The sequence below is a fragment of the Bombina bombina genome, chromosome 11 (genome assembly GCF_027579735.1).
Source record: "Bombina bombina isolate aBomBom1 chromosome 11, aBomBom1.pri, whole genome shotgun sequence".
In the NCBI taxonomy this organism is placed as follows: domain Eukaryota; kingdom Metazoa; phylum Chordata; class Amphibia; order Anura; family Bombinatoridae; genus Bombina; species Bombina bombina.
Window position 1 is genome coordinate 180,540,724 of NC_069509.1, and position 18,468 is coordinate 180,559,191.

Genomic DNA, 18,468 nt, shown 5'->3' on the forward strand with positions numbered 1-18,468 from the left:
ACTTACTTAGAAGCTTCCAATTTAGCTCTGTTTAAAAGGTTACTGGAACACCCACTGCAAGTGGGATTTAAGACACTCCCCCCCCTCCCCCTCCTTTTGCATATGAAAAGACCCTTTACACAAACAGGAGCAAGCTGGAGAAGGTAGCTGACGGTATTCACATAAAACTTTGGGGCTTGGTTAAGAGTCTGAAAATCAGAGCAATGTTATTTAAAAATAAGCAAAACAATACATTTATAAAAAAAAAAACCTTTATGGGCTTTATAAATAGATCATCTACAAAACATTAATGCAAAGAAAAAATGAGTGTATAATGTCCCTTTAATCTGCATTATCAATGATGAATACACACCGCAAAGTGATTGCATTCAGGCGCACAAGACAAATGTACATATGCACAGTAAATGCGGCCCTATTTTTTACTAGAAGAATTTATTGCCAATACAAGTGTACTGCACAAAAGGCTTCTATTCAAAATCGAAATGCATTTATGTACATTTAAATGTTGAGCCCTATGTTCCTTTAAAAGTTAAAGAAAGATGTTCCAATAGTTTACATTTATATTTACTTTAATTAAAAAGGATGGGAAGTCGTCACTGAAGTTTAATTTTAGCTGATAGTTGCTATTGTCACTTTAAAGTAAGTTCTTTAACCATTATAGAGAAAAAAATAAAGGGAGAGCAAAATTCCACTTTCACAATTCACACAGAGCATGCATTAAAAAATAGAAATCCTTTTCTGTTTACTTTAAGTAATAAATGTGCATTGTTCTCTTGGTATCCTTTGCTCTAGAGTAAATCTAGGTAGATGGGATTCCCCCTGATGTATTTTTTTATATACATTAAATAAAGTTTATTTTTGAATCTTTGAGTCTCACGAGTGCTGCTGCAATTTCTTACTAAACCTAGGTAGGCTTAATACATGGGGGAGAGGGATACACTGACGCGTTTCGCCTGAGGTTACACTGTTTCTTGGTTTTATATAAAACTGTGCTTGTCCTACATTACCTAGATAGACAAAAAAGAAAATTCTGTAACTAGGTTTTTTTTATATCCTGGAAATTGCCTAAACGAGGCAGCATTTTAAAGGCAACCTAGTTACGTTATTGTTTCTAGCCGCATCGCAATTGTAACACAAAAGTAAGAGCCGTCCCTTTAAAAGAACAGAATATAATATATTTACAGCAACTAAGCTATATATTTAAATCTTTTACTTAGAAGGGTAAGTATATAAACTATATCTGCAATTACTCATAATAAGATACATTATGTTTTTCTCACTAGATATCCATTGGGCCACACGTCTGCCAACATTCAATAAAGCACCTTTACCCCATGAGGTGCGTCTCTGAGATCTAAAAGAACTAAGGAATTCCTCTGGGATGAAAAGAAAGAAGATTTTACACAAAAAGCTCCAGCTTCAATGATGTATGGTCACTACTTTATACTAAATGAAGTATAGCAGAAATGCTCATTTTTATTTGCCTTAGTATTTAGTGCTCTGATTCCTTAGGTATTAGAAACTATTGTTTGATGTGTATAGTGTGCGCTGTAAAGATGGCTGCCCAGTGTCAGACAGTGACAGAACAAGGTGCGCCCTGGGTGTGTATAGCGCGCTCTGTAAAAATAGCCGCCCAGTGTCAGACAGTGACAGAACAGGGTGCTCCTGGGTGTGTATAGCGCGCTCTGTAAAAATAACCGCCCAGTGTCAGACAGTGACAGAACAAGGTGCGCCTGGGTGTGTATAGCACGCTCTGTAAAAATAGCCGCCCAGTGTCAGACAGTGACAGAACAGGGTGCTCCTGGGTGTGTATAGCGCGCTCTGTAAAAATAACCGCCCAGTGTCAGACAGTGACAGAACAAGGTGCGTCTGGGTGTGTATAGCGCGCTCTGTAAAAATAGCCGCCCAGTGTCAGACAGTGACAGAACAAGGTGCTCCTGGGTGTGTATAGCGCGCTCTGTAAAAATAACCGCCCAGTGTCAGACAGTAACAGAACAAGGTGCGCCTGGGTGTGTATAGTGCGCTCTGTAAAAACAAAATTATGCTTACCTAATAAATTTCTTTCTCTTGTGGTGTATCCAGTCCACGGGTTCATCCATTACTTGTGGGATATTCTCCTTCCCAACAGGAAGTTGCAAGAGGACACCCACAGCAGAGCTGTCTATATAGCTCCTCCCCTAACTGCCACCCCCAGTCATTTGACCGAAGACAAGCAAGAAAAAGGAGAAACTATAGGGTGCAGTGGTGACTGTAGTTTAAATATAAAAAACACCTGCCTTAAAGTGACAGGGCAGGCCGTGGACTGGATACACCACAAGAGAAAGAAATGTATCAGGTAAGCATAAACTTTGTTTTCTCTTGTAAGGTGTATCCAGTCCACAGGTTCATCCATTACTTGTGGGATACCAATACCAAAGCTTTAGGACACGGATGAAGGGAGGGACAAGGCAGGAACTTAAACGGAAGGCACCACTGCCTGCAAGACCTTTCTCCCAAAAATAGCCTCCGAGGAAGCAAAAGTATCAAATTTGTATAATTTAGAAAAAGTATGAAGCGAAGACCAAGTCGCCGCCTTACAAAGCTGTTCAACAGAGGCCTCATTTTTAAAAGCCCATGTGGAAGCTACCGCTCTAGTGGAATGAGCTGTAATTCTTTCAGGAGGCTGCTGGCCAGCAGTCTCATAAGCTAAACGGATTATGCTTCTCAGCCAAAAAGAAAGAGAAGATGCCAAAGCCTTTTGGCCTCTCCTCTGTCCAGAGTAGACAACAAACAATGCAGATGTTTGACGAAAATCCTTAGTAGCTTGTAAATAAAACTTTAAAGCACGAACCACGTTCAAGATTGTGTAGTAGACGTTCCTTCTTTGAAGAAGGATTAGGACACAGTGACGGAACAACAATCTCCTGATTGATATTCTTATTAGATACTACCTTAGGAAGAAACCCAGGTTTGGTACGCAAAACTACCTTATCTGCATGGAAGATCAGATAAGGGGAATCACACTGTAAGGCAGATAACTCTGAAACTCTACGAGCCGAAGAGATAGCTACCAAAAACAGAACTTTCCAAGATAAAAGCTTGATATCTATGGAATGCAGAGGTTCAAACGGAACCCCTTGAAGAACTTTAAGAACTAAATTTAAACTCCATGGTGGAGCAACAGGTTTAAACACAGGCTTGATTCTAACTAAAGCCTGACAAAACGCCTGAACGTCTGGAACATCTGCCAGACGCTTGTGTAGAAGAATAGACAGAGCAGAAATCTGTCCCTTTAAGGAACTAGCTGACAATCCCTTCTCCAATCCTTCTTGGAGAAAGGATAATATCCTAGGAATCCTGACTTTACTCCATGAGTAACCCTTGGATTCACACCAATGAAGATATTTACACCATATCTTATGATAGATTTTCCTGGTGACAGGCTTTCGAGCCTGAATTAAGGTATCAATGACCGACTCTGAGAAACCACGTTTTGACAAAATCAAGTGTTCAATCTCCAAGCAGTCAGCCGCAGAGAAATTAGATTTGGATGTTTGAATGGACCTTGGAGTAGAATGCCTCTCTCTCTATCTGGTTTACAGATAATTGTGAGAGATTAAATCTCCCCTTGGGAGATGAAGCTTTGAAGTCAAGAAGATATCCCTGGGAAACAATCTCTAATGCCCAGGGATCTTGGACGTCTCTTGCCCAAGCCTGGGCGAAGAGGGAAAGTCTGCCCCCTACTAGATCCGGTCCCGGATCGGGGGCTACTCCTTCATGCTGTTTTAGAGGCAGCCGCAGGTTTCTTGGCCTGCTTCCCCTTGTTCCAAGCCTGGTTAGGTCTCCAGACTGGTTTGGACTGGGCGAAATTTCCCTCTTGTTTTGCATTAGAGGAAACTGAAGCTGCGCCACTCTTGAAGTTTCGAAAGGAACAAAAATTATTCTGTTTGGTCCTTAACTTATTGGACCTATCCTGAGGAAAGGCGTGACCTTTTCCTCCAGTAATATCAGAAATGATCTCCTTCAGACCAGGCCCGAATAGGGTCTGTCCCTTGAAGGGGATGTTAAGAAGCTTAGACTTTGAAGTAACGTCTGCTGACCAGGACTTAAGCCATAGCGCCCTACGCGCCAAAATGGCAAAACCTGAATTCTTAGCCGTTAGCTTGGCTAAATGAAAAATGGCGTCAGAAATAAAGGAGTTAGCTAACTTAAGAGCTTTAATCCTGTCTAGAATATAGTCTAGCGGGGTCTCCACCTGTAGAGCCTCCTCAAGAAACTCAAACCAAAAAGCCGCTGCAGCAGTAACTGGGGCAATGCATGCAAGAGGCTGGAGAATAAAACCTTGATGTATAAAAATTTTCTTAAGGAGACCCTCCAATTTTTTATCCATAGGATCTAGGAAAGCACAACTGTCCTCAACAGGGATAGTTGTACGCTTAGCTAGGGTAGAGACTGCTCCCTCCACCTTAGGAACCGTCTGCCACGAGTCCCGTATGGCGGCATCTATGGGAAACATCTTTTTGAAAGCAGGAGGGGGAGAGAACGGCACACCTGGTCTATCCCATTCCTTAGTAATAATTTCCGAAAACCTCTTAGGGACTTGAAAAACATCAGTGTAAACAGGCACTGCAAAGTATTTGTCCATTTTACACAATTTCTCTGGAACCACAATGGGGTCACAGTCATCCAGAGTCGCTAAAACCTCCCTAAGCAATAAGCGGAGGTGTTCAAGCTTAAATTTAAACGCTGTCATTTCAGAATCAGACTGAAGTAACGCCTTCCCTGAGTCTGAAATGTCACCCACAGATAGAAGCTCACCTGCCTCGGCTTCTGAGCATTGTGAGGGTATATCGGACATAGGCATTAAAGCGTAATGTAAAAAGCTCTGTATTATTTCTAGCCCCAGAGCTGTCTCGCTTTCCTTGTAACCCTGGCAGTTTGGACAATACCTCTGAGAGGGTAGCATTCATAACTGCCGCCATGTCCTGTAAGGTAAAAGAATTAGACGCGCTAGATGTACTTGGCGTCACTTGAGCGGGAGTTATAGGTTCTGACACATGGGGAGAGCTAGATGGCATAATCTCCCTCTTTTCAGTCAAAGAATCCCCTGGAGATAAATCTTTAAGCGCCATAATATGGTCTTTATAGAAATATCAGTACATTTGATACACATTCTAAGAGGGGGTTCCACCATGGCTTCCAAACGTATTGAACAAGGAGTTTCCTCTATGTCAGACATGTTTAACAGACTAGTAATGAGACAAGCAAGCTTGGAAAACACTTTAATAAAGGTGAAACAGCAATTAAACAAAAACGTTACTGTGCCTTTAAGAGAAAAAAACTAGCACTTAAACTGCAAAACAGTGTAAAAATACAGTAAAGTCTTTGAAATGTTTACAGTGTGTGTAAGGGACTAAAGCAACATTGCAGCCACTTGCAAATGGATGATTAACCCCTTAGGCCCCAAACCGGATTGAAAAACATTAAAAAACGTTAAAAGTCAATTGAGCACCTTGCCACAGCTCTGCTGAGGCTCCTACCTGCCCTCAAAAACGATTTTGTGCAGAAATAACCCCTTTGAAATTGTCCTCAGATGCCAGAGGACTCCTCTAGGGAAGCTGGATGTCTCAGTCTGAATTAAAACTGCGCAGTTAGAGCACTAAAATGGCCCCTCCCACTATGTACTGGCTGCCAGAGGGGCCTTAAGAAAATACTCCTAGGAGTATCTGACTAGCCATGTGGAAACTAGGCCCCAAATAAAGACGTATCTCCCTCAGAGAACAAACGTCCTATTATATGAAATCATGTAAACGTTTTGTCACTAAGTAATATGATTATTAACATGGAGTATTACCCTGTTTTGTAAGCATGATCCCAGTTGCTATTAAATTACTGCATCAGGCTTACCTCAAATACACAAGGCTCTGTCAGCATTTTCTAGAACTTATTCATCTCTCTAGAAATAAAAATACTGAACATACCTCAAAGCAGGTAATCTGCAGACCGTTCCCCCAACTGAAGTTTTCCCATATTCTTCAGTTATGTGTGAGAACAGCAATGGACCTTAGTTACAAATCGCTAAGATCATCAAACCTCCAGGCAGAATTCTTCTTCTAATTTCTGCCTGAGAGTAAAACAGTACAACGCTGGTACCGTTTAAAAATAACAAACTCTTGATTGAAGGTAAAACTACACTAAAGTCACCACATGTCTCTTGATACTTCCTTTCTTGTCGAGAGTTGCAAGAGAATGACTGGGGGTGGCAGTTAGGGGAGGAGCTATATAGACAGCTCTGCTGTGGGTGTCCTCTTGCAACTTCCTGTTGGGAAGGAGAATATCCCACAAGTAATGGATGAACCCGTGGACTGGATACACCTTACAAGAGAAAATAGCCGCACAGTGTCAGAAAGTGATAGAACAAGGTGCTCCTGGGTGTGTATAGCGCACTCTATAAAAATGGCCCCCCACTGTGAGCAAGTAGCAGAACAAGGTGTTCCTGGATGTGTATAGCACGCTCTGTAAAAATGGCCGCCCACTGTGAGCAAGTAGTAGAACAAGGTGTTCCTGGGTGTATATAGTGCGCTCTATAAAAATGGCCGCCCACTGTGAGCAAGTAGCAGAACAAGGTGTTACTGGGTGTGTATAGCGCGCTCTATAAAAATGGCCGCCCACTGTGAGCAAGTAGCAGAACAAGGTGTTCCTGGGTGTGTATAGCACGCTCTGTAAAAATGGCCGCCCACTGTGAGCAAGTAGCAGAACAAGGTGTTCCTGGGTGTGTATAGCGCGCTCTGTAAAAATGGCCGCCCACTGTGAGCAAGTAGCAGAACAAGGTGCTCCTGGGCGTGTTGATGTTTTCTGCCTCTGTGGGGCTGGCAGATGTTTGTGTCACCTTAAAATATGTTTACGACAATGGAAAATAAATTACTTATAGGAAACAATCAAACAGGAATATAAACTCACAGTAAGCATGCGGATTTGATTTGGATCTGCTAAAAACTATAAATGGTTAGTTCTGGCTTGGCCATCAGGTTAAACTAAACAGGTTCCTGCAAGACGCTGGTGTCCAATTACTTTCTAAAGAAAGCAGCTTGCAGGGAACTCAAGGTTCAGTCCCTTTTTCTTAAAGGGACATTAAACAAATATACTTCCTATAGGGCATGAAAAAGACCACTCTTTAAACAGGTTTCTTTGCATGATAAAAGTTACACAATAGTGCCTTGTTATGATTTTGAAGGAATGGCAGCACAAATGCCAGGGTAGAAGCTCATTGGCTGATAAGGAAATCTTTACACAGCTGTACTCAACTGACATACCCCAAAAATATGGAACAGAAACATATTTTTATTTCAGTACGACAGCCATTTTAAAAAAAGGTGAATATGCTATAAAATGATCTCTTTTAGATGCAGTAAAGAAAAAAAAAATACTTAAAACCCCCCCTTAAAAATGGAAACAGAAAATGCTGTTAGAGTATTTTATTATTGCATTGTTGCTTCGATATAACTATGCGTTTAACTCATTTAATGTGATTATACATGTATTAAAGTCAGCTAAACAGCAGCAATGCACAACTGGGAGCTAGCTGAACACATTAGGTGAGCCAGTGAACAATCACCAGCTAGCTTTGACTAGTTCATTGCTACACCTGAGACTACTTAGGTATGCTTTTCAATAGAGGATGCCAAGAAAACAAAGCAAGTTGATTACTGAAGTACATTGAAAATTGCATATGTCATGTCTGATTCAGCTCATCTCACTGACATAAACCTTTTATATCAGAGGTGTCTACTTATAATCATTATTACTGTACGTCCCTTTTTTGCATGATCTGAATATACTGTTTATATGTACTTACGGTCATACTCCTGTACTCATCTTCAAACATGTCCAGGAAAATTTCCTCTCCCTAAACAAAGCAAAAGAATCATTTCATGTCATCATCATCATAAACAAGAGAAGCCCTGGTCTATTCTGAGCTGGATACATCTGGTTTTCATTTTTTTTAGATTTCTCGTAAATCCAACAAGAAACAAAAGAAACTTGCAGAACCTACATTTTTTCGTCTCAAGTACGACAGTTCCTTGAAATGCTGCTTTAATCAACAAACGTATAAATTAAAGGCAGATTTCTTATCTTATTTGTACATTTTACTCTTTAGGAAAAGCTTTTATCATTTTCCAGCTTTTTCACGTAAGCGGACTGGGTCAGACAAATGCAAGTTCATTTTACTGGTAATGTAACATAATTGTAAACTAGACACCAGAGCAAACACTGACCATACAATTTATAGAAAAACAAATGTGTGCTTAAAACAAGGGTTGGACATATTATTTTGGCTTAAAAAAAGAAAATGAATCAAATATAACATTTCTGAGGTTAGTTTAGTTTGGAAGTTCTCTTTAAGATTTCTAACCATTTAGTCTGGATCAGATCAAGGTTTGAGTCTATTTACTTGAATGAAAATATTGTCTGGAAATATGCAGAATAATAACGGCTTCTAGCCAAATAATACCGCTAATGATCAATACTCGCTAAATGTGTCCACATCTTCTAACCGTAACCTCAGCAATCAGCAGACTTATCCTGCAGTGCAGCCGTTCTAATGGGCCATGTAAGACACTCTCCATATGGAGCAAGTCCCCTGTGTTTTGTGAGACTGTCTGGGACTGGCACCGCAGTTGTCCCTTTGTAAACAGACAGTGGCTACTGTGATCACTTCTGTCAGGAACAATAATGCAGGCAGAAAATCACTAACGTTTTTCCTCTAGCACATGGAAGGGGATTATGCGCACCTCCAGGGGGTTACAACAGGGGGTTATAAGCACTGCCAGGGAGTTATACACAAAGACAGGGTTACTATGCGCACCGGTATGGGGTTACAACAGGGGGTTATGCGCACCGCCAGGGGGGGTTACAACAGGGGGTTATGCGCACAGCTAGGGGGTTACAACAGGGCATTATGCGCACCGCCAGGGGGGTTACAATAGGGGGTTATGCGCACCGCCAGGGGGGTTACAACAGGGGGTTATGCGCACCACCAGGGGGTTACAACAGGGGGTTATGCGCACCACCAGGGGGTTATGTACAAAGATAGGTGGTTATACGAACAGACAGGTTTACGACAAGGGGTTATGTGCACTTACAACGGGTTATACACACTAAGAAGGGGTAATGTGAACTGACAAGGGATTATGCACACTGACAGAGGGTTATATGCACCTACAAGGGATTAAACGCAATAAGAAGGGGTAATCTGTATCGACAAGGGGTTATACACACTGACAGGGGGTTATATGCGCTGTCAGGGGGTTATACACACTGACAGGGGGTTATGTGCCCTTACAAAAGGTTACACACACTGACAGGAGGTTATGTGCCCTTACAAGGGGTTATACGCGCTGTCAGGGGGTTACACAGATTTGTTTGGCACTTCCTGAGGCAGGGATCACAGGTGTAGCATGCTTATATATTAATTACCAATAACCATCAATTTCAAGCTTGGACAAGCAAAGTACCCATACAAAACAGCTCTACACCAAGTTTTCACTCCTTTTAACTTGCGTGTTCTGTTTTTGTAAGATATTGTGGTGTACGGACAAACTAGGAAACAGCTCAGTTATGTAATCAAATAGATGGACGACTCATATCCACTCATATAAAATCTAGACGTGCGAACTGTTTATGATGTCTGTTACACAATGAGGAGTATAGTAACAGTTATGTAAATTAGACAAAATTCATATATTTTTTTTAAAAGAGACAAGCGTATTGCCCCTTTATTTCACTGCTGCAGACTGGTATTTAACTGCTGCAGACCCATATTTATTTCACTGCTGCAGACTGGTATTTAACTGCTGCAGACCCATATTTATTTCACTGCTGTAGACTGGTATTTAACTGCTGCAGACCCATATTTATTTCACTGCTGCAGACTGGTATTTAACTGCTGCAGGCCCATATTTATTTCACTGCTGCAGACCGGTATTTAACTGCTGCAGACCCATATTTAACTGCTGCAGACCCATATTTAACTGCAGCAGACCCGTATTTATTTCACTGCTGCAGACCAGTATTTAACTGCTACAGACTGGTATTTAACTGCTGTAGACCCATATTTATTTCACTGCTGCAGACCGGTATTTAACTGCTGCAGACCCATATTTATTTCACTGCTAGAGACCCATATTTATTTCACTGCTACAGACCGGTATTTAACTGCAGCAGACCCGTATTTATTTCACTGCTGCAGACCAGTATTTAACTGCTGCAGACCCGTATTTATTTCACTGCTGCAGACCGGTATTTATTTCACTGCTGCAGACCGGTATATAACTGCTGCAGACCGGTATTTATTTCACTGCTGCAGACTGGGGTTTTTTTCACTGCTGCAGACCGGTATTTATTTTATTGCTGCAGACTGGGATTTCTTTTACTGCTGCAGACCTGTTTTTTTTTCACTGCCGCAGACCGGGGTTTCTTTCAGATCAGTATATCATTGCTGGCTACCAGTGTTTATTTCACTGCTGCAGATCAGTGTATATATCGCTGCCGCAGACCTGGATTTATATCGCTGCCGCAGACCGGGGTTTATTTAGCTGCCGCAGACCGCCGTTTCTTTCACTGCCGCGGACCGGCTTTTTTATTTCACTGCTACAGACCGGCGTTTATTTCACTGCTGCCGACTGGCGTTTATTTCACTGCTGCAGAGTAGTATTCCACTGCTGCAGAACCTTCCCTTTAACATATCCTTTTGTAGGATATGGGCAGACCGGCTTTTTTTTCACTGCCGCAGACTGGCATTTATTTCACTGCCGCAGACTGGCATTTATTTCACTGCCGCAGACTGGCATTTATTTCACTGCCGCAGACTGGCATTTATTTCACTGCCGCAGACTGGCATTTATTTCACTGCTGCAGACTGGCATTTATTTCACTGCTGCAGACTGGCATTTATTTCACTGCTGCAGACCAGCATTTATTTCACTGCTGCAGACAAGCATTTATTTCACTGCTGCAGACCAGCATTTATTTCACTGCTGCAGACAAGCATTTATTTCACTGCTGCAGACTGGTATTTATTTCACTGCCGCAGACTGGTATTTATTTCACTGCCGCAGACTGGCATTTATTTCACTGCTGCAGATTGGCATTTATTTCACTGCTGCAGACCAGCATTTATTTCACTGCTGCAGACTGGCATTTATTTCACTGCTGCAGACTGGCATTTATTTCACTGCTGCAGACTGTCATTTATTTCACTGCTGCAGACTGGCATTTATTTCACTGCTGTAGAACCTTCCCTTTAACGTATACATTTGTAGCATATGGGCAATGTCATTATCTCAAAGGTTCACTTATCACAACCACAAGGTGTGTTTAGTGGCTTCCTACTGCTATACAATTCACTGAAAGGCTGCACTATTATAGGAAGCTTAAAAACAGTCTAAAATACCAGTGAGCTTTTCATTTTAACCTTTGTGTATAAATGTATGAAGCTGAGACGTGATATAAGCTGTTGTCGTTCAATCAGCTTTCCCTAATAAGCTCATAAGAGACAGGTTTGGCCGAGTTTCTACTTTTGCATCAGTTTATTCTTAAACTAAGTGTGTAGGAAAACCAACCTTGTAAAAATGTCGCAACAGGTGAACACTTTCTTCTTTTGCACCCTAGATTAAAAAAAAAAAAATAATGGTTTAGACATTATGTTTTCATTACAATGCATTGCAGTAAATAGAAAAAAGCGCAAACATCATTCAATAATTTCATAACTATATTAATAATTATTAAATTGGTAACAAATTATTTATACATAATCATATAAATACACACATACACTCTATATGGCCAAAAGCATGTGGACACCAGACCATCCCACCTTTATGAGCTTGCTGGATATCTGTGAGACACTGATGTGGAACGAAATGGTCTGGCTCGCTAACAATGTTTCAGCTTGTCCCAAAAGTGTTTAAGGGGTTGACGTCAGGGCTTTGTGCAGGCCACTAAAATTCTTCTCTGAGGAAGCGCATGTGTGCATGCGCGAAACACATCAGATCACACACTGACTGCCTACTGTTAATGAATAAACGGCTACACAGCGTTTCAAGAAATACCAACCCCGCTTCTTTATTGTACATTACACTAAAATTCTTATACATCAACAAAGCATGATGGACCTAACGTTCTGCACAGGGGCACAGTTAGACTAAAACAGGAAAGGGCCTTCACCAAACTATTGCCACAAAGTTGGAGGCACCCAATTGTCTAAAATTTCTTTGTGTTCTGTAGCATTAAGATGACCCTTTACTGGAATTAAGAGGCCTAGACCAAACCCTGAGAAACAGCCTTGGACCATTATCTGTCCAAACTTTACAGTTGACACTGCATTCTGGTAGGCAGGGTTCTCCTGGAATCCACCACACCTGCCAGATAGTGAAGCATGATTCATCACTCCAGAGAACATGTTTCCATTGCCTCCAGAATCCAGTGGTGCCATACTTTACACCATTCCAGCCAACGCCTGGCATTGTGTATGCTGATTTGAGGCTTGTGCACAGCTATTTGACCCAGGTTAACCCATTTCATGATGCTCCTGACGCAAAGTTCTTGTGCTAATTTTTCTTTTAGTTTGGAACTCTTTAGCAATTGATACAACATTTTGTGATTGTCCCGTGCTACGCTCTTCAGCACTTAGCAGCTACGCTCTGTGAGTTTGCGTAGTCTACCACTTTGAGGCTGTGCTGTTGTCGCTCCTAGACACTTCCACTTCACTTACAGTTGACTTGGGCAGATCCAGTAGAGCAGACATTAAACTGACTTGTGGCAATGGTGGCATTCTAAATACTGAGCTCTCCAGTACAAGCCAGGGTACTGCCAATTTTCTTCTATGGAGATAACATGGCTATGCACTGGGTTTATGCACTCATTAGCAATGGTGTCCCAAAACATCCAAATGCTGTATACAGAAAAGTTAAAACTATAAATAAAACTAATGGAAAATTATAAATATCTATATCATTTATATCAATACATCATTTATATAAACTCTTGTATTTTTCCGCTAAGAAATTATATCAAACTTTTATATATTTACAGTTATATTTTTTAATATACATTTTAAAACGTTTATTAAAAAACCATCAACAAGTTTCTATAAAGAAGTTAAACTATAAATATAATTATTGGGGGGAAATAGATACATTGTTAGTATGTGAAACTGCGCACATTGTTTCACATACAGATGATACACTAAATGTAATTTATAATGTGATTTAATGAGCATCTCAATATTTAAAACATTACTGACTGAACCTTCTACTCATAGGATAAAAATAAAGAAAACCTTTGGTGATAGATTATACTTTAATTATTTCATCTGATGTCTATTGAGGGGGTTTCTTGTAAAGGACGGAGTTAGAAAAAAGCTTTCCCTGGAATTTTACTGAATTCCAAGAAACATCCTGTAACAAATATTTCCGGGGCCAATGTTCTAAGAATGATGCTTGCCAGGTAATATACAAATGTCTGTGAGCTGTGCTATTTGCAGGCTGGATCAGCAATACATTACACTGTTTGCAACTGACTTACTTCTACAGGCTAAATCATCGCCTAACATACACTCAGCAAGTTTTGTCCCATGATTAAAGGGACAGTATAGTAAAAATTACACTTTCATGATTCTTTTGACAGAGTTGCATTTTAGCCAATCAGTGCCCTCTCATAAGTAACTCCACGGGAGTGAGCACAATGTTATCTATAGGGCACACATGAACTAATACTGTCTAGCGATGAAAAACTGTAAAAATGCACTGAGATAAGAAATTACCATATGAGACTACCTATGTTATCTTTCAACTAATAAGAATGCCAAGAGAATAAAGCAAATCTGATGATAAAAGTAAATTGGAAAGATAGGGCATGTAATTTTAAATCGCTTTTTTTTTACTGTCTACAGATTTTCATAGCTAGACAGTATTAGTTCATGTGTGCCATATAGATAACATTGTGCTCGCTCCCATGGAGTTACTTATGAGAGGGAACTGATTGGCTAAAACGCAACTCTGTCAAAAGAACTGAAGGACAATTTACTGGAAAAGTTTCTTCCTTTGATTTGTTCCCAATTATCCATTTTACTGCTAGCAAAAAACAAAACAAAAAAAAAAACAACATAATTTATGTAAGAACTTACCTGATAAATTCATTTCTTTCATATTGGCAAGAGTCCATGAGCTAGTGACGTATGGGATATACAATCCTACCAGGAGGGGCAAAGTTTCCCAAACCTCAAAATGCCTATAAATACACCCCTCACCACACCCACAATTCAGTTTAACAAATAGCCAAGAAGTGGGGTGATAAAAAAAGGAGTAAAAAGCATCAACAAAGGAATTTGGACATAATTGTGCTTTATACAAAAAAATCATAACCACCATAAAAAAGGGTGGGCCTCATGGACTCTTGCTAATATGAAAGAAATGAATTTATCAGGTAAGTTCTTACATAAATTATGTTTTCTTTCATGTAATTGGCAAGAGTCCATGAGCTATTGACGTAAGAGATAGCAATACCCAAGATGTGGAACTCCACGCAAGAATCACTAGAGAGGGAGGGATAGAAATAAACAAGAGCCATATGCTGAAAAATTAATCCACAACCCAAAATATAAGTTATTCTCATGAAGAAAAGAAAAACTTAAAACATCAGCAAAAGAATCAAACTGAAACAGCTGCCTGAAGAACTTTTCTACCAAAAACTGCTTCAGAAGAAGCAAATACATAAAAACGGTAGAATTTAGTAAATGTATGCAAAGAAGACCAAGTCGCTGCTTTGCAAATCTGATCAACTGAAGCTTCATTCTTAAAAGCCCACGAAGTGGAGACTGATCTAGTAGAATGAGCTGTAATTCTCTGAGGCGGGGCTTGACCCGACTCCAAATAAGCTTGATGAATCAAAAGCTTTAACCAAGAGGCCAAGGAAATAGAGGCCTTCTGACCTTTCCTAGGACCAGAAAAAATAACAAATAGACTAGAAGTCTTCCTGAAATCTTTAGTAGCTTCAACATAATATTTCAAAGCTCTCACCACATCCAAAGAATGTAAGGATCTTTCTAAAGGATTCTTAGGATTAGGACACAAGGAAGGGACAACAATTTCTCTACTAATGTTGTTAGAATTCACAACCTTAGGTAAAAATTCAAATGAAGTCCGCAAAACCGCCTTATCCTGATGAAAAATCAGAAAAGGAGATTCACAAGAAAGAGCAGATAGCTCAGAAACTCTTCTAGCAGAAGAGATAGCCAAAAGGAACAACAGTTTCCAAGAAAGTAGTTTAATATCCAAAGAATGCATAGGCTCAAAAGGAGGAGCCTGTAACTCCTTCAAAACCAAATTAAGACTCCAAGGAGGAGAAATTGATTTAATGACAGGCTTAATACGAACTAAAGCCTGTACGAAACAGTGAATATCAGGAAGATTAGCAATCTTTCTGTGAAATAAAACAGAAAGAGCAGAGATTTGTAACATAGTATTAATTACGGAGTCAGAGAATCCTCTATGACTTAGTACTAAGCGTTCAATTTCCATACCTTCAAATTTAATGATTTGAGATCCTGATGGAAAAACAGACCGCGAGACAGTAGGTCCGGCCTTAACGGAAGTGGCAAAGGTTGGCAACTGGACATCCGAACAAGATCCGCATACCAAAATCTGTGGGGCCATGCTGGAGCCACCAGCAACACAAATGATTGTTCCATTATGATTTTGGAGATAACTCTTGGAAGAAGAACTAGAGGCGGGAAGATATAAGCAGGTTGATAACACCAAGGAAATGTCAGCGCATCTACTGCTTCCGCCTGATAATCCCTGGACCTGGACAGGTATCTGGGAAGTTTCTTGTTTAGTTTAGAAGCCATCAGATCTATTTCTGGAAGACCCCACATCTGAACAATCTGAGAAAACACATCCGGATGGACAGACCACTCCCCTGGATGTAAAGTCTGACGGCTGAGATAATCTGCCTCCCAATTGTCTACACCTGGGATATGAAACGCAGAAATTAGACAGGAGCTGGATTCCACCCAAACAAGTATCCAAGATACTTCTTTCATAGCTTAGGGACTGTGAGTCCCACCCTGATGATTGACATATGCCACCATTGTGATATTGTCTGTCTGAAAACAAATGAACGGTTCTCTCTTCAACAGAGGCCAAAACTGAAGAGCTCTGAGAATTGCACGGAGTTCTAAAATATTGATTGGTAATCTCGCCTCTTAAAATTTTTCAAACCCCTTGTGCTGTCAGAGATCCCCAGACAGCTCCCCAACCTGAAAGACTTGCGTCTGTTGTGATCACACTCCAGGTTGGCCGAACAAAAGAGGCCCCTTGAACTAAACGCTGGTGATTTAACCACCACGTCAGAGAGTGTCGAACATTGGGATTTAAGGATATTAATTGTGATATCTTTGTATAATCCCAGCACCATTGATTCAGCATGCAAAGCTGGAGAGGTCTCATGTGAAAACGAGTAAAAGGAATGGCGTCCGATGCTGCAGTCATGAGGCCTAAAACTTCCATGCACATAGCCACGGAAGGGAATGACTGAGACTGAAGGTGCCGACATGCTGCTACCAATTTCAAACGTCTCTTGTCTGTTAGAGACAGAGTCATGGACACTGAATCTTATCTGGTAACCTAAAAAGGTGACCCTTGTCTGAGAAATCAAAAACATTTTGGTAAATTGATCCTCCAACCATGTTTTCGAAGAAACAACACTAGTTGATTCATGTGAGATTCTTCAGAACGTAAAGACTGAGCTAGTACCAAGATATCGTCCAAATAAGGAAACACAGCAATACCCTGTTCTCTGATTACAGAGAGTAGGACACCCAGAACCTTTGAAAAGATTGTTGGAGCTGTTGCTAGGCCAAACGGAAGAGCAACAAATTGGTAATGCTTGTCTAGAAAAGAGAATCTCAGGAACTGATAATGTTCTAGATGAATCGGAATATGAAGATAAGCATCCTGCAAGTCTATTGTAGACATATAATGTCCTTGCTGAACAAAAGGCAGAATAGTCCTTATAGTCACCATCTTGAAAGTTGGTACTCTTACATAACGATTCAAAATTTTCAGATCCAGGATTGGTCTGAATGAATTTTCCTTCTATGGGATAATGAAATAGATTTGAATAAAACCCCAGACCTTGTTCCTGAAAAGGAACCGGCATGATTACCCCTGAAACCTCCAGGTCTTAAACACACTTCAGGAAAGTCTGGGCTTTTACTGGATTCACTGGGATGCGTGAGAGAAAAAATCTTCTCACAGGAGGTCTTACTCTGAATCCTATTTGGTAGCCCTGAGAGACAATGCTCTGAATCCATTGATTTTGGACAGAATTTGCCCAAACATCATTGAAAAACCTTAATCTGCCCCCTACAAGCTGAGCTGGAATGAGGGCCGCACCTTCATGCGGACTTAGGTGTTGACTTTGGTTTCTTAAAAGGCTTGGATTTATTCCAATTTGAGGAAGGTTTCCAATTGGAAACAGATTCCTTGGGGGAAGGATTAGTTTTTTTTCCTTATTTTGACGAAAGGAACGAAGCCTTAGATTTACCCTTAGGTTTTTTATCCTGAGGCAAAAACACTCCCTCCCCCCCAGTAACAGTTGAAATAATAGAATCCAACTGAGAACAAAATAAATTATTAAATTATTACCTTGGAAAGAAAGAGATAGTAATCTAGACTTAGATGTCATATCAGCATTCCAAAATTTAAGCCACAAAGCTCTTCTAGCTAAAATAGCTAAAGACATGGATCTAACATCAATTTTGATAATATCAAAAATAGCATCACAAATAAATTGATTAGCATGTTGCAGTAAACGAACAATGCTATAAAAGTCAGAATCCAATTCTTGTTGCGCTAAATTCTCCAACCAAAAAGTTGAAGCAGCTGCAACATCAGCCAAAGAAATTGCAGGCCTAAGAAGATGACCTGAATATAAATAGGCTTTCCTTAGATAAGATTCAAGCTTCCTATCTAAAGGATCCTTAAAGGAAGTACTATCTTCCATAGGAATAGTGGTTCATTTAGCAAGAGTAGAAAGAGCCCCATCAACTTTGGGGATCTTTTCCCAAAACTATTGAAATTGCTGGTAAAGGATACAATTTTTTAAACTTTGCAGAAGGATTACAAGGAGTACCCGGCTTATTCCATTCCTTAGAAATCATATCAGAAATAGCATCAGGAATAGGAAAAAGCTCTGGAGTAACCACAGGAGGTTTAAAAACAGAATTTAAACGTTTACTGGTTTTAATATCAAGAGGACTAGCTTCCTCAATATCCAAAGTAATTAACACTTCTTTTAACAAAGAACGCATATACTCCATTTTAAATAAATAAGTAGATTTGTCAGTGTCAATATCCGAGGAAGGATCTTCTGAATTAAATAGATCCTCATCAGAGGTGGATAATTCATTATGTTGTCGGTCATTTG

At 40.3% G+C, this 18,468-nt stretch overlaps 1 protein-coding gene across 1 annotated transcript in view; it reads right to left on the reverse strand.

The window, feature by feature from the left end:
- The window catches only part of CLEC16A (C-type lectin domain containing 16A), a 641,924-nt gene that overhangs the window by 435,830 nt on the left and 187,626 nt on the right, over positions 1-18,468 (reverse strand). The window contains exons 9-10 of the mRNA XM_053694266.1: positions 11,601-11,645; positions 7,835-7,885 (exon numbers count right to left, since the gene is read on the reverse strand). Of these exons, the coding sequence (XP_053550241.1) occupies positions 7,835-7,885; positions 11,601-11,645 (96 nt within the window). The remainder of the gene's footprint in view (positions 1-7,834; positions 7,886-11,600; positions 11,646-18,468) is intronic.